The following is a 17970-nucleotide window of genomic DNA, read 5'->3' as shown; positions in this document are numbered from 1 at the left end:
GGCACTGGGCCTGGAATTCCTACTGCAGGCTGAGAGGGCGCATCTGTATGCCTGTTTGTCTAAGTTGAGGGGTGGGGGAGTGGATGGTAGAAGAGAAACAGACCCACGCCCGCTCGCTCGCTCGCTCTCTCTGTCTCGCACTCTCGCTCGCTCTCTCGGTCTCGCTCGCTCTCTCTGTCTGTCTCGCACATCTTGTACGATGTACAAATGGTAAAAGTACAAAAGGGAAAATAAATAAACATAAATATGAGTTGTATTTACGATGGTGTTTGTTCTTCACTGGTTGCCCTTTTCTTGTGGCAACAGGTCACAAATCTTGCTGCTGTGATGGCACACTGTGGTATTTCACCCAGTACATATGGGAGTTTCTCACTCTCTCTCTCTGTCTCGCTCTCTCTGTCTCGCTCTCTCGCGCTCTCTCTCTCGCGCTCTCGCTCTCTCTGTCTCACTCTCTCTGTCTCGCTCTCTCTGTCTCGCTTTCTGTCTCTCTCTCTCTGTATCTGTATCTCCATATCTCCAGTGAGTCTGTGGGGGAAGGCTGGCAGCCAGTATTGTCTGCTGAGTCCCTGGCTGCTCTGGACTTGGCAGTGCACATAGGGCTGCTCTGTGGTTCAGCTCTAGCTTTCTCTCTTTCTCTCTCTATGGGCTCCCTGTCTGTCTATCTGCTGCCCTCTTCACATGTGTTATCCTTAGAGTTACCAGTGTTCAGCCTATATTCATTTAGCAGCGGCAGGCTGCTTAAAAATTCAGGATGGTAAAACGTTTTCTGTGTAAACAAATGACTAAAACCAGATCTAATGTATGCAGAAAAGATAATATATCTATGTAATTATAGTCTTTGAGAACTAACAATCAACAAAATAAAAATAGTCAGGGACACAAGATATACAAGATACTTTGCTGAAGAGAATCTTAAATTCCAAAAATGTCATGGCAGGGCCCCCATTAATTTTGTTATCTTTGAGTCACTCAGATAGCATAAGAACAAAATAAAATTGTTTTGGTCGCGTACACATTAGAGGTCAACCGATTTAATCGGAATGGCTGATTAATTAGGGCCGATGTCAAGTTTACACATTTATTTAACTAGGCAAGTCAGATTAAAAACACATTCTTATTTTCAATGACGGCCTAGGAACGGTGGGTTAACTGCCTTGTTCAGGGGCAGAACAACAGATTTTTACCTTGTCACCTCGGGGATTCGTTTTTGCAACCTTCCGGTTACTAGTCCAACGCTCTAACCACCTGCCTTACATTGCACTCCACGAGGAGCCTGCATGGCAGGCTGACTACCTGTTACGCGAGGGCAGCAAGGAGCCTTGGTAAGTTGCTAGCTAGCATTAAACTTATCTTATAAAAAAAACGATCCATCTTAACATAATCACTAGTTAACCTGTTATGGCTAGGGGGCAGTATTTTCACGGCTGGATAAAAAACGTACCCGATTTAATCTGATTATTACTCCTGCCCAGAAACTAGAATATGCATATAATTATTAGCTTTGGATAGAAAACACTCCAAAGTTTCTAAAACTGTTTGAATGGTGTCTGTGAGTATAACAGAACTCATTTGGCAGGCCAAAACCTGAGAAGATTCCATGCAGGAAGTGCCCTGTCTGACAATTTCTTGCCCTTCTTGATTATCTCTATCCAATACAGGGGATCTCTGCTGTTACGTGACACTTCCTACGGCTCCCATGGGCTCTCAGAAGGCGGCAAAAAGCTGAATCGTGGCTTTGCAGGCTCTGGCTGAAAAACATTAGCGCGTTTGGATAGTGGCTGGTCACAGTACTGTGAGACTCAGGCTCGTGCACGAGTTGACTCCATGTTTTATCTTTGAACGAAAACCACCACTCCCGGTCGGAATATTATCGCTTTTTTACGAGAAAAATGGCATAAAAATTTATTTTAAACAGCGGTTGACATGCTTCGAAGTACGGTAATGGAATATTTAGAAATTTGTCACGAAATGCGTCGTGCGCATGACCCTTCGTCACCCTTGGATAGTGTCTTGAACGCACGAACAAAACGCCGCTATTTGGATATAACAATGGATTATTTTGAACCAAACCAACATTTGTTATTGAAGTAGCAGTCCTGGGAGTGCATTATGACGAAGAACACCAAAGGTAATCAAACGTTTCTAATAGTAAATTGGAGTTTGGTGAAGGCTAAACTTGCAGGGTGTCTAAATAGCTAGCCCTGTAATGCCGGGCTATGTACTCAGAATATTGCAAAATGTGCTTTCACCGAAAAGCTATTTTAAAATCGGACACCTCGATTGCACAAAGGAGTTCTGTATCTATAATTCTTTAAATAATTGTTATGTTTTTTGTGAACATTTATCGTGAGTAATTTAGTAAATTCACCGGAAGTGTTCGGTGGGAATGCTAGTTCTGAACGTCACATGCTAATGTAAAAAGCTGGTTTTTGATATAAATATGAACTTGATTGAACAAAACATGCATGTATTGTATAACATAATGTCCTAGGGTTGTCATCTGATGAAGATCATCAAAGGTTAGTGCTGCATTTAGCTGTGGTTTTGTTTTTTGTGACATTATATGCTAGCTTGAAAAATGGGTGTCTGATTATTTCTGGCTGGGTACTCTGCTGACATAATCTAATGTTTTGCTTTCGCTATAAAGCCTTTTTGAAATCGGACAGTGTGGTTAGATAAAGGAGAGTCTTGTCTTTAAAATGCTGTAAAATAGTCATATGTTTGAAAAATGGAATTGTTTGTATTTTTGAGGAATTTGTAATTCGCGCCACGCCTATCATTGGATATTGGAGCAGGTGTTCCGCTAGCGGAACGTCTAGATGTAAGAGGTTAAACTAGGAATATCATCAATCATGTGTGGTTATCTAACGTGTCCTGCCTTGCATATAATTGATGCGGTGCCTGTTAATTTCTCATCAAATCACAGCCTACTTCGACAAACGGGTGATGATTTAACAAGCGCATTTGCGAAAAAACCACTGTCATTGCACCAATGTACCTAACCATAAACATCAATGCCTTTCTTTAAAATCAATACACAAGTATATATTTTTAAACCTGCATGTTTAGTTAATATTGCCTGCTAACATGAATTTCTTATAACTAGGGATGTGTGTTACTTCTCTTGCGTTCTGTGCAAGCAGTCAGGGTATATACAGCAGTTTGGGCCGCCTGGCTCATTGCGAACTGTGATGTCCATTTATTCCTAACAAAGGCCGTAATTAATTTGCCAGAATTGTACATAATTATGAGATAACATTGAAGGTTGTGCAATGTAACAGGAATATTTAGACTTAGGGATGCCACCCGTTAGATAAAATATGGAACGGTTCCGTATTTCACTGAAATAATAAACGTTTCGTTTTCGAAATTATCGTTTCCGGATTCGACCATATTAATGACCAAAGCCTCGTATTTCTGTGTGTTATTATGTTATAATTAAGTCTATGATTTGATATTTGATAGAGCAGTCTAACTGAGCGATGGTAGGCAGCAGCAGGCTCGTAAGCATTCATTCAAACAGCACTTTCGTGCGTTTGCCAGCAGCTCTTCGCAATTCTTCAAGCATTGCGCTGTTTATGACTTCAACCCCCGAGATTAGGCTGGTGTAACCGATGTGAAATGGCTAGCTAGTTAGCGGGGTGCGCGCTAATAGTGTTTCAAACGTCACTCGCGCTGAGACATGGAGTAGTTGTTCCCCTTGCTCTGCATGGGTAACGCTGCTTCGAGGGTGGCTGTTGTCGATGTGTTCCTGGTTCGAGCCCAGGTAGGAGTGAGGAGAGGGACGGAAGCTATACTGTTACACTGGCAATACTAAAGTGCCTATAAGAACATCCAATAGTCAAAGGTATATGAAATACAAATTGTATAGAGAGAAATAGTCCTATAATTCCTATAATAACTACAACCTAAAACTTCTTACCTGGGAATATTGAAGACTCATGTTAAAAGGAACCACCAGCTTTCATATGTTCTCATGTTCTGAGCAAGGAACTTAAACGTTAGCTTTCTTACATGGCACATATTGCACTTTTACTTTCTTCTCCAACACTTTGTTTTTGCATTATTTAAACCAAATTGAACATGTTTCATTATTTATTTGAGGCTAAATTGATTTTATTGATGTATTATATTAAGTTAAAATAAGTGTTCATTCATCATTGTTGTAATTGTCATTATTACAAATAAAAATAAAAAAATCGGCCGAGTAATCGGTATCAGGTGTTTTGGTCCTCCAATAATCGGTATCGGCGTTGAAAAATCATAGTCGGTCGACCTCTAGTTCTGATACTGAGATGCGCTGTCTGTTGCGGATCATCATTCTCCCAAGTCATCCTATAATAATTTTGCGACATATGCTCCCAGCAGGCCCAGTTATTCAGGAAAGCTTAATACCGTCTCTGCCTCCTCCAATTCGAGCGGTTATTCCTTGCCCACCTAGAACTCATAACTCTTCAATAGCATATAGCCTAAATATTTGTCTCAACTTTTAAAATGTATTATCTTTTGTGTGGCAAAACACAACCAGATCCAGTGTTTTAATCTGATTAGGCTACTTCAACCCTCCTGTAGGCTACCTGCACACAGGGCCGGCCCGCCCATTAGGCAGAATTAGACGCTGCCTATAGCGCCAGATTGACGAGGGCGACATTTTCTGAGCTAAACTGGCCAAGACGCATCTCCAACAACACATAAAACCTCACATAATCCTGCCCAAAAACAATGACAATTTCTTTCAACCAGTGGCATATGGGCTTTTTAGGTGAGCACTGATGCCACCCTGTGATAAGCAGTTCCCACTTTGTCAAAGGCAGGGAACCCAAAATATGTATCTTGTTCGTTCCCTGCACGCCTCTCCAGGGTGCTGTTGGAGAGTCGCATCATCTCTGCGGCGCTCTACCAACGTTCCGTCAAAAAATGATCTATAAAAGCATGTTGCAGATATAGCATAATGGTAGAAAGAGTATGTGGACTTTTCTTTAGCCTACAGACTGAAGTTAAAATGTATGACTATGTAATGAGACGGAAACTTTTTACATCATGCAGGTTTCTCCGATTTAACTAAATGACGGACAATCAAATGAAAATGCACTGGCATGTTAACAAACAACATGTCTTTAAAACAGGTCAAAGTAAAATGGACAGTATGGAATGGACAGTCATGTTACTCACAGCTGCTGTCCGGGAGTTTCATTGGGTTAAATTGTCATGATTGGTGGTTTTCGAGTTTGTATCCGTAAATGTTTTTATGAGTAGATCATAATGAAATGAAATAAAATACTTCTGCATTTCCCGCTGTGTGAACACATTGCAAATAGGCTCAGGATAACTCCTTCTTATAAAGTTGGTTAGCTGATATTCAGAGCTTAAATAGCCAAATTGATTAGTCACAGGAATCAGGACTAAAATAGCCAAGGCAACTGCCTGTTTTACAAACGGTGGGCCTACCACATAAATGGGCATTTCTAAAATTCAATTTCAGGTGACAATGTAGGCTTTTAGACGTCTTTTTTTGGTGCAGTGTGAACCGGGCTTGATTTCCATGTCCACGGATGTTGGTTTTTGTTCTGGACCAAAATCTAAACCAATCACAGACGTTCAGATTTGGTCCGGTCTAGACCAGCCTCGATTTGGCCCAAACATAGACGTCTGTAAATTAAGTCTTTTCAACTTTCACTTAATTAACCTGATTTCAACATCTGGAAAATACATATTTTCACCTTTCATTCAGAATTGAAATTGAACCTTACTTCAATGTCATTTTGCTTACTGGGACTATTGTAGCTTTTCGGGGGGCGGCAATGTTTTGGTCTCGCCTGGGGTGGCAGAATGGCCCGGATGGCAAACCATGATGTGGAATTAGACATTTAACTCGAAATGTACTGTAGGGGGGGCTGGTCTCGAGTTAGACCACCCCCCAGGGAGAAGGACAGTCATGTTCCTGTCCTCCTCGTCACCCTGTGGGTTTCCTGCCAAAAGGAGAGGCTGAGCTGAGCCGTCACATCCCAGCTGATGTCCCCGGGACAAAGAGACTGCTGACTGCTGCACTACGTCCCCTGGCCCCACCGCCACACCCCCAGCTAATCACACAGCCTCACGCCAGACCTCGTCTGGAAAAGTTATTCTGACACTTTTGTTCTCGGTCTCTCTGTTTTTGACACACACAAGTGGACAGGGAGAATATAATTCAGGGCTGAAAATTATGTCCTGGCCATTTTGTTTTGCTGAGTCACAGCTTTTCAAAAAACACTGAGTGACTGTATAAGGGAATGAGGGACTGTGACTGAAATCCCACAGGAACTTAATCACTCATGCTTCACTTTTGCTTTACACAATACAGTGCCGTGCAAAAAGCCTAACAGATATGAATTGTTTGGCCTTTACGCCGATTAAAACTAAGTTTCAAGTTGAACCGTTTGCATGCTTGAGAGATGTTATGTTTCTGACATTAGTAAATGTGTGTAGAAAGAAAAAGCACTTTTTTTACACCCGGAAACCCTGTTTTTCATTAAACTGAGTGTGTGATCCATGTTGAGGTGAGATTGGATGACCACTTTGAGTGAGGTTTCCATGGGAGAATATTAATTGCAATTTCCTTGATTCTTCGCATCCTCTCTCCTCGCCTCTTTCTCAAAACCCATTGAATGAGAAGGTCAGAGGTCCCTTCCCTATGACCTCATCCAATAGATTTTGGGGAGGTGGTGAGGAGCGCGGACATGAGGAATCGAGGAAAAGTTTTTGAGCTTCTCCCCATGAGACAGCACTCGTGCCTGGAGCGCATTGGTCTGATGTGATGTCATCTCAGTCTGACGGGCTCTGACAATAGAGGTAAGAGGTCTCTAGTACCCAAAAGCCTGTTTTAGCATGGGCAGCACCATTGACGACTTTCACCATTTTGAAGTAGTCAACTGGGTGGGACTTCCTATGGGTTAAGGAAGGATCACATAGTTCCATTCAGGTCATCAGGAGAGATTAGCCAATGAATTCTACTCGTGAGCAAACATTCCATAGTTGCAGGGGGCAGTAAATCACCAATCTTAGCTTTATATCTGTTCAAACAACACTGTTTGACAGTATGCACCCTTTCAGTTTATCAACTTCAAACATAGGTTGCATTTCAAATTTGGGGAAGCTAATTTTCACCATAACAATTCTCCTTTATAATAAAGCATTCCATGCATCATTGCATTTGCAAACTTACAGAAGATAGCCTTCTATTCCTAATGTGATGAGTAGATTGGATAGTCATTATTTAGGTTAATAATATAACTCAATCACTGTTCTGCAAAAAAAACTTCAATGCATGGCTGAGCGCGAAGTGGTGTCGAGTAGGCCTAGGCTTTATCAAATGAGTTTCTTCACCTTTGCACAGGAAAAAATCGGCCATTTTTATAAACACATTTCATGCTATGTTGCTACACTTTATATGACTGGAGACATTAGAATAATCTTTTTTAATAGGAAAAAAATGACAGGGTAGACTACTCTGCTGACACTGACAAACAGATGAATAAAAAGGACGTTGTCTGATCCATATAATAGGTCTACGAGACGGGGAGACACAAACACAATATGACATCCATCTAACCTGGAGGAAGAAATTATTGTCCAAAAACAAACTGTCAAGTGGCACTGACCCAACAATGATAAAGAGTGAATATGTGCACTCACTGGGGACATGGTCGATGCTCTCCGTTGGTGCCAATAAGATAGGCTATACTGTTCTCTCAGTTAAGTTGATCATTTTGATAACTAAAACACAGATTAGTCTTCATTTTGTTCCCGCAATTGAATTTTAGAATATTGCGATATGCCTGGCTGGGCCTTTCTACTTTTCACTGACAGTTGCAACTCAACAATCATGTATTTGATATTTGCTGTGCAAGATACTATAGACACTGCAATTTTTAAAGAAGCTAAAGATCCTCGGTGGCCAATGCTTTCTTGGTAACCTATTTTGAATGATTTTATTTATTTCTGTTTAGAAAGGACTAGGCTTATTAGGTTATACAATTTTGTCAATTAAATTGACTTTAGGAGAAACTTCAGAATGGAGATGGCCTCAATAGAGCTGCCCATGCTCTCACAGACGCCATAATGGGACAGATACAATGTTGCATCCTTCAACTATCTATGGCTCTGACTTTTATATATATATATATATATATATATATATATATATATATATATATATATATATATATATATATATATATATATATATATATGCAGCATCTCGGCACTGAGGTCACCTGGTGAAAGGGCGGCCTATCCCGGGTTTGGCCGGGGTAAGCCGTCATTGTAAATAAGAATTTGTTCTTAACTGACTTGCCTAGTTAAATAAAGGTTAAATAAATAAAGAGGACTTAAGCATTTTCCAAAAGGGTTGCATTTTGAGGGCTGAACCTGTTTTGTTGTTTAAAGTCCAGCTTTCACCATGCACTCATTTCTTGCTTATTTTCTGTTATCCAGTTCTTGCTATAATCCCACAAAGAGTTGAGACTCCCTCCCATCTTTTAGGTTACATACACAGTACTATGCATGCCCTCACTACATCATTGCCTCACTACCATTGAGGCTCTGTTGGTTTTGAGAGTGAAGTTCATCTGTGACCTGGTTGTAGCTTCCTGTAAATTGGCGTGGCAGGCAGCCGTATGAGCTAAACATCTGACTGAACTGGGCTCTGAGACAGTGAACTGGTCTGAACTCCGGTCTCACAGCCAGACTCTGACAGAAATAACCCCAGAGAGGACAGAACGACAGATTGGGAAGCACAGGACGTTACAGTCCATGTACTCTGTTCATGCAGACACACCACAGACAGATCACTTGCTGGCAGACCACATATCACATGATGTTGTACATCATAGCCAATCCCATTGACAAGATTCACAGATCATACACTAAGTAGGCCTAGACTATAGCTTAGACGGGTTGTTGTGAACTTCTGATAAATGGACACCATCGAAACCCTGAATCAAGGCAATTCCGTTGGGGTTATTCCTATTACATAGTTCTTTCCTTAAATGCCCCACTTATGTTCAATTAGCGAAACAAACTATACTGAACAAAAGTCTAAACTCAACGTGTAACAATTTCAACGATTTTACTGAGTTACAGTTCATAGAAGGAAATCAGTCAATTGAAATAAGTGAATTAGGCCCTAATCTATAGATTTTACTTGACTGGGCAGGGGCGCCGGCATGGATGGGCCTGAGAGGGGATAGTCCCACTCCCACCCACTTGGGAGACTGGCCCACCAACTGGGGAGCAAGGCCCAGCCAATCAGAATGAGTTTTTCCGCACAAAAGGCTTTATTACAGACAGAAATACTCCTCAATTTCATCAGCTGAATCCTGCAGGTGAAGAAGCCGGATGTGGAGGTTCTGGGCTGGCGTAGTTATACATGGTCTGCGGTTGTGTGGCCGGTTGGACGTAATGCCAAATTCTCTAAAACAACGTTGGAGGCGGCTTATGATAGAGAAATTAATATTAAATTATCTGGCAACAGCTCTGGTCGACATTACTATAGTTAGCATGCCTATTGCACGCTCCCTCAAAACTTAAGACATCTGTGGCATTGTGTTGTGTGACAAAACTGCACATTTTAGAGTGGCCTTTTATTGTCCGCAGCACAAGGTGCTCCTGTGTAAAGATCATGCTGTTTAATCAGCTTCTTGATATGCTTGATATAACACATTTGTGCACAAGATTTGATAGAAATAAGCTTTTTGTGCGAATGGAACATTTATTTTATCTTTTATTTCAGATCATGAAATCATGGGGCCAACACTGCATTTATATTTTTGTTCAGGAAACCAATTGAATGGTATTTGGTAATTGATATAATCTCTTGCAATGCGATTGGGAATAGGATTATTTTTTGTTTATTAGGCCTAAACTATGCTGCTTATCCGTGGAGATATTGTCACGTTGAAGAACATTTAACATTCTTCCATCAGGCTTATTGTCCCTGGCCTGACTGCAGAGATTCATTTACATCATTTAAGGGTTAAAATACTTGCTATATTAATCCGCAAATGCATGAAATTGAGGTCTTTGCCATGCACGCCATGCCTCTATGAAAATTGCTGATGTTACACAGTGTGTGCAAATAAAAATATTAGTCTGGATTTCTAATGGCTAAGCAGAAAAGGCGATTTCATAATCAGTGTAAGTACTATGTTTGTAACATTAGAAGCTATGTATGATGGGACCTGATCAAGTTATGGTTGATTAGGAAACCGTAGACAAAGCTTCTGTCAGGATTTGGATATCTACAGTGCCTTCAGAGCGTATTCACACCCCTTGACTTTTTCCACATTTTGTTATGTTACAGAAGGGATTTTGTCCATTTTTTGTCAATAAACTACACAAAGTACTCTGTCAAAGTAGAAGAAAAATGCAAACTTTTTTTAAATTAATGTAAAATAAAACACAAATATATCTTGATATAGATAATTATTCAACCCCCTGAGTCAATGGGGTGGCAGGTAGCCCAGTGGTTGGAGCGTTGGGCCAGTAACAGAAAGGTTGCTGGATCGAATCCCCGAGCTGACAAGGTAAAAATCTGTCCTTCTGCACCTGAACAAGGCAGTTAATCTAATGTTTCCTGGTAGGCCATCATTATAAATAAGAATTTGTTCTTAACTCACTTGCCTAGTTAAATAAAAATGATAAATGCATGTTAGAATCACCTTTGGCAGCGATTTAGAGTTTTTCTGGGTAAGTCTTTAAGGGCTTTGCACACCAGGTGGATTGTACAATATTTGCCCCTTATTCTTTTTTTTTTTTTTTTAAGTCAAGCTCTGTCAAGTTGTTTGTTGATCATTGCTGGACAACCATTTTCAAGTCTTGCCATAGATTTAAAGCTGATTTTTAAGTCTAAACTATAACTAGGGTGCTAAGGAACATTCAATGTCGTCTTGGTAAGCAACTTCAGTGTATATTTGTTCTTGTGTCTTAGCTAATTGTCCTGCTGAAAAGAGAATTTGTCTCCCAGTGTCTGTTGGAAAGCAGCAGTTTTCCTATAGGATTTTGCTCGTGTTTCTTTTTATCCTAAATTCCCTTGTCCTTGCCAATGACATACCCATAACATGATACAGCCATGTCATGTGTTGCTGGATTTGCCACTAACATAACACTTTGTATTCAGGACAAGAAGTTAATTTCTTTGCAACATTTGTTTTAAATATTACTTTAGTGCCTTATTGCAAACAGGATGCATGTTTTGGAAAAATGTTATTCTGTACAGGTGTCCTTTTTTTTATAGTCTGTCATTTATGTTAGTATTGTGGAGTAACTACAATGTTGTTGATCCATCCTCATTTATCTCCCATCACAGCCATTAAACTCTGCAACTGTTTTAAAGTCACCATTGGCCTCATGAGCGGTTTCCTTCCTCTCCGGCAACTGAGTTAGGAATGGCGGCTGTATATTTGTAGTGACCGGGTGTATTGATACACCATCCAAAGTGTAATTAATAACTGCACCATGCTCAAAGGGATATTCAATGTCTGCTTTATAAAAAAAAATAATGTTTACCCAACTACCAATAGGTGCCCTTCTCTGCGAACCATTGGAAAACCTTCCTGGTCTTTGTGGTTGAATCTGTGTTTGAAATTCACTGCGGTAGTCATCATAAAAATCATGTTAAACACTATTATAGTCCATGCAACTTATTATGTGACTTGTTAAGAACATTTTTACTCCTAGACTTATTTAGTCTTGCTATAACAAAAGGGTTGAATACTTATTGATTCAAGACATTTGAGCTTTTTTTTGTAAACATAAAAAATAAATCCGCTTTGACATTATGGGGTATTGTGTGTAGATCAGTGACACATCTCAATTTAATACATTTTAAATTCAGGCTGTAAGACAACAAAATGTGGAAAAAGTCTAGGGTGCAAATACTTTCAGAAGTCCCTGTAAATAGGGTAAGGGAACACCCCCCTGAATTGGACAAAATAACATGGGAACATATTGGCAGAGCACGAATCATACACTCTAATGTAAATACCACCCAAAGCGGTCCATCTCCATCCAAATCATATTGCAATTTTCATATGGTGATTGCTAATTGTAACACCCCGAAAATCCATTAGATGGCGAGCACGCTCCACCGTGGATTTTCATATTGCAAATGATACACAAGTCAACACCCAAGGGTCAAATTTTGATGAAATGAAAACATTTTTGAAAACTTATCACCCCCTTAAAAAAGTGGTTTCTGGACCGTTTTTCGAATTTATTTAGTTTTTTATGTCAATTACACATCTATAAGAGCTGTATGAACATACTTTTGACATATTTTGACATATTTTTGGGGGTTGCTTTTGCTTGTGCATAAGGCATATGTTTTGTGCATTTGAAATATGATTTCATAGGAAGTCAAAAGTGACATTTTTTCCCCTTTTTTTTGCCAAATGCCATTAGAAATGTGCAAATAAAATGTCCAATTCTTTTTTTTGTCAATTATGAAAGTATTGATTGTGCCAAATCACAGCAAATATCCAATAGATGGCGAGCGCTCTCCGCAGTGAATTTTCTTATTGCAAATGTAACACAAGTCAAGAGTCAAATTTCTATCGGACGTCGTCGGACGTCTAGTAAGGGACCGTACATTTGCAATATGCACTTTCTCACTAACCATACACCTGGCGCAAATGAGTTCCCTTCATGTATGGTAATGAACCTTAAAGGGATAGTGCGACATTTTGGCAATTAAGCCCTTTTTTTTTTGCTTACCCAGAGTCATGGGTGTGATTTATTAGGTCTCTGCGTGCAGTTTGAAAGAAGGGTGAAGGTAGTTTCTGGAGCCGTTGCTACCTAGCGGTCAATGACTAGTGCAATGACTGGAAGTCTACAGCAACACTAGCATTCTAGCTGGTAAGTATAAAAAGGCAAAATTGCCAAAAATAGTCTGCAATCAAATGTATAATTAAGCGTAAACACTCTTAGCGCAGTGGAGCTGTTTTAGTGATGCCGGACATGACAACCCTTTAATATCAGCACATAATGTTCAACCAGAGAAAAATGTTTGACATTTCTATCCATTGACGATCTCTGGAGGGCTCTTCATAATGAGGATTGGTACTTCTGACATAATTTAGACTCCATGTGACAAGTACGTCTTCGCTTCTCAACCATCATCCAACCACAGCACAGAACAAGATATGCGGTGTGAATTGCTTCTATTCTGTATAGATCATGCAGGTGTTTTTGGTCTGACACAGTGGAGTATCTGACTCAATTATTTTTGTCATTTGAACTGTATGTGTTAGATATGGGACCATTTTTTACTTTTACCCCTTTTTCTCCCTAATTTCGTGATAGCCAATTGGTAGTTACAACCTTGTCTCATCGCTGCAACTACCCTACGGACTGTGGTGAGGCGAAGGTCGAGAGCCATGCGTCCTCCGAAACACGACCCTACCAAGCCGTACTGCTCGCTTAATCCAGAAGCCAGCCACACCAATGTGTCGGAGGAAACACCGTCCAACTGACGACCGAAGTCAGCACCACAAGGAGTCACTAGAGCACGATGAGACAAGGAAATCCCGTCCAGCCAAATCTTCCCCTAACCCAGACGACACTGGGCCAATTGTGTGCTGCCCCATGGGTCTCCCGGTCGCGGCCGGCTGTGACACAGCCCGGGATCGAACCCGAGGCTGTAGTGTCGCCTCAGCACTGCGATGCAGTGCCTTAGACCGCTGCGCCACTCGAGAGGCCAGATATGGGACTATATTTGACCGCAGAGGTGTATGTATGAGTGATTGACTCTGTTAGAGGTTGTAAACCTCACATGGGCTTCAGTCATTGCCTGCATGCTCTAAACTAAAGCCTTGTTCACACTGCAGGGCTTAATGCTCAAATCAGTTTTGTTTTTCAAATCTGTTTTGGAATACTGACTGTCCAAACAGCAAGATACAAGTGACCAAATCAGATGTGTGTGTGTTCAGACAGCAGTCATTTGCTGACATGGTTACAGTTAGTTGTCATAGTAACGACGGGTGCGTGCGCAGGGGTGTAAGCTGATTTGGTGGTGGTGCTCGCTCAGAAGTTATGTAGCAAGCTAAGGTGACAACAATGCCTGCCATGGATGTTTCCCAGTTTCTTTGAATGTTCAAAATCATAGTGTAAGAACACTTTTAAATCCTAAAAGGATAACTTTCAAAACGAGTCCTTTTTGGCTGGCCACAGCAGTCAACTAGCTAGCTGTAGCTGTTTAGCTTTCTAGCAAATTCACTCATTTGCTTGTAAACAATTAAGAAGCTATTTAACTACCACATGTTCCTATCAAACTGTCAACAGAGTAGCTAGCAAGCAACAAGATATACCAAATAACAGCCTAAAAACCACTTGAGGGCAAATAAATTAGATTTGACTGTTCAGACACAAGTCGCATGGCCAGGAAGCAGATTTGTGTATGACTTCAAACCACTGACGAAGGTGGTTTGAAATGTGGCTTGAAATATCTGATTCTATGAGCTTTTTGGCTGTTTAGACTGCAGGAAGAATAACAAATTGGAATCGGATATGCAAAAATAATAGGATTTGAGTCACTTCAAATGGCCAACGTGAACACGGCTTAATAGCTTTCGCTGCCCTTGCTTTCATTGGTAACAGATTTCAATAGGACACTTTGTCTTGCATTTTCTCAATTACAGTGATTTGAACTGAAACGCCCATGTTCCCCTTTTTAGAGTGAAAGTTCTCTGACTTGGGAAAGATTGCCACCTGCTGGCTCTATAATTTCAAACCACCTCTGATATACTCGTTCTAGTTGCACTACAGTGATACTCTTTACTCCAGTCAACACTTAACTTGGTCGTTTGAATGTAAAACAGTGTAATGGCCTTGTACGTTATATTCACAATAAACGTGGGTGTTTTCACTAATCCCCTCTGTGTTACCTAGGCCTATTCTCAGGCCTCTAAGTGCAAGTTCCTATGTGTCATTGTGCCCATGCAGGAGCAGCCCTATGTGCCAGTGTACCACCCCACGCCCAGTCAGGCCCGCCTGGCCAGCCAGCTAACAGAGGAGGAGCAGGTCCGCATTGCCCAACGCATCGGCCTCATACACCACCTCCCCAAGGGAGTGTACGACGCTAGCAGGGACGGCTCCGAGAAGAAAATCAGAGAGTGAGTACCACCGGCAATAGCACTCAAACACAACACATCTCCAAGCATTAAAACACTTATGTTGTAATTGTGTTAGATTAATGTGCCTCGTACTGAATGGAAATGGGCATCTGTGTTACCTCTGTATGCACATGCACATCGGGTATTTCCATGTAAAAGACCCCATGAGGACCAACATGTGAAGTTCATGGGAGCCTATCAAATGAAAGTTAAGAGTTTATATTTTGGGGAAATGAAGGCATAGATACATTTTCAACCATTTTCCATCTTAAATATTTGGCATAAGTAATTTCTGGATAAACATCTACCAGAAAAAGTCAAATAAGGAATTAGAAATACATCAAAACACAATGTTGATGTAAAGAGCGTTGGCAACTAATATCAACACTTATATTTAGATTTGGAGAAATTGTTTGCCTTCTGTAAGTTTAAGAAATATTGCCTTGTAAATCCCTTATCAAAAACTCACATCTATAAGATATTTTCACGTCTCTCCCTCATGAGAGAGGATAATGAAAGTTCACAGATGTAGTGAAGTTAATTAGTTATAGTGATTTTTCTTTTTGTTTATTAATTATTATGCTTATGAATTATTAACGGTATACTTAAGTATTTTGGTATGCTAGTAGATACCCATAGACTTCTAGTCATTGCGCTAACACTACTTAGCATTGGCTCATGAGACTACCTCTAACTTCCTTCATACTGGACACAGAGACATAAAGATGGCATCCACAAGTTAATCTGACCCTGGGGAAGTAGATAAAGGGCCTCGTTGCCAACATGTCTAAGTATCCCTTTAAGTGATTAAAATTCATTATTTTGTTACCAATTCGGTAACAGAATTACAAAAAAATCTGTAATGGAATTACCGCAACTGAATCGGCTTCAATGGGAAATCATAATAGTCACAAACCACAGTTTGGTCCCCTGCTACTTTCCTCCCTTCCATGTTCAGCTCAAATCTGTTTTTTCTTTCTGTCATCTGGTGGTCAAACCAAGAGTGTTATAACGGTCTGAGTATGGACAACTCATCCCTCTCGCTCTCTCTCTGCTTCTCTCTCACTCTCCATTTGTCATCTTTCCTAGCTCTTACTGACACCTACCCATGAGCTCCCTCTCTTTCCATCGAATGTAACCAGCATCCTCACACTGAGCAGCGACCGTCACCAGATGCCAATGGATGTTAAAAAGTAGTTGCAATTTGGTCCACCCTGGCCTTGATTTCAACGTCCACAGACAGACTGGACTGGACCCAATCTGAACCTACCATAGGCATATCTTTCACAAGTTTGGAGAGCACAGTACAGTACACTACAGTGAGTAGAGCACAGTACAGTACACTACAGTGAGTAGAGCACAGTAGAGTACAATACAGTACACTACAGTAGAGTAAAGTGCAGTGCAATACTGTACAGTAGAGCACACTACTGTAGAGTACTGTATAATGTACTGAACTATACTGTACTTTACTGTAATATACTGAACTCTGCTGTACTGAACTGTACCCTACTCTACTTTACTCTGCTGTGTTGTGCTGTACTGTACTGCAGTGTATTCAACTGTGATGTCCGAACATGTGAAACATGAGGAGAATGACATTCATATCCATAATGATGCATTGCTGTGTAATACAGATCAGGGACCCATGATATAATTCCATTACCGGGTGTTAATCCACTTCACTTAATGTAGTTCAAAGCCCAAAATATATTTTTTCTAACTCAAGGTGTCATGTCGTAGCTGACACCCCATTCTTTCTGCAGACATATTTGAATCTTAATTCGGGGCAGATATTTAAGAGTTTTTGTAAAAACATGGTCGCTTATAAACCTGAGGGAGATTTTACCATGATTCTGTTACCAAAGTTGGCATCTGTACATTTCTTCCACAAAATTTGTTTTTGTAAAATATTCTGCGGAAATTGTTCAAAGTAGTTGTATGGTTTGTTAAACTTTGAAATTAAAGTTTTTGGTTTGGCATACATTTTAAAGTGAAAAAACTGGTAACGTAATTCTGTTACTGTGGAATTGCCCGATCACTTACTGGTGCTGAATGTCAATGTGTAATAAATGAAAATACTGCATAAGATAGGTAGGTAGATACAACTTCTTTCTAAATCCCACATGATACAAACGTTGTCTCCCCGTCTGTGCAGGTGTGTGATTTGCATGATGGACTTTGTGTATGGAGACCCCATCCGGTTCCTGCCCTGCATGCACATCTACCACATGGACTGTATAGATGACTGGCTGATGCGCTCCTTCACCTGCCCCTCCTGCATGGAGCCAGTGGATGCTGCACTGCTCTCCTCCTACGAGACCAACTGAGACACAACAGCACCACCGCTACCACCCCTACACACTGTTCTGACTTACTCTCGCATTCCACCTATGCGGCCCCCTCCAGCATCCCCATGACCCACAGACAGCACCTCCAACAACGGGGAGGGTCACAGCCTCTGGGAGCAGTTGGGGGCTGTGTGGTGGTGTTGAAGGGTGCCGTGGAGGCGATGGATGGCCAACACAGAGAGGGTGCCTCTACATTCTGGCCTGGCCTGCTGGACAGGAAAGCCCAGGCTGGGGGAGGACTGTGGATACTGGTGATCAAGACTGTCTCTTACTGTCATATATCACCCTCTGTCCACAGCCAGAATTCTCCTCTCTCTCACTACCACACTGTTGTCGTAAACGGCCACTCTAGAAGGGAGGGGAAGGGAAGAAACGCGTTAAAACTCTAGAAATACAGATATATGCAAAGATCTCTTGCAAGGAGGTGATTCACTGGCTTTTCTCTCCTTAACATTGTGCTCAAGTCAGAACCT

The 17970-nt window shown here is 41.0% G+C and overlaps 1 protein-coding gene across 1 annotated transcript in view; it reads left to right on the top strand.

Annotated features, from left to right (window-relative positions):
• Nucleotides 1–17741, top strand: part of rnf11b (ring finger protein 11b) — a 33676-nt gene extending 15935 nt beyond the window's left edge. The window contains exons 2-3 of the mRNA XM_014216642.3: nucleotides 14977–15146; nucleotides 17305–17741. Of these exons, the coding sequence (XP_014072117.1) occupies nucleotides 14977–15146; nucleotides 17305–17476 (342 nt within the window). The 3' untranslated portion in view covers nucleotides 17477–17741. The remainder of the gene's footprint in view (nucleotides 1–14976; nucleotides 15147–17304) is intronic.
• The last annotated feature ends 229 nt before the right edge of the window (nucleotides 17742–17970 follow it).

Source organism: Salmo salar, chromosome 10, assembly GCF_965601325.2.
Source record: "Salmo salar chromosome 10, fSalSal1, whole genome shotgun sequence".
NCBI classification, from domain to species: Eukaryota; Metazoa; Chordata; class Actinopteri; order Salmoniformes; family Salmonidae; genus Salmo; species Salmo salar.
This window is presented reverse-complemented; position numbering and strand designations above follow the sequence as displayed.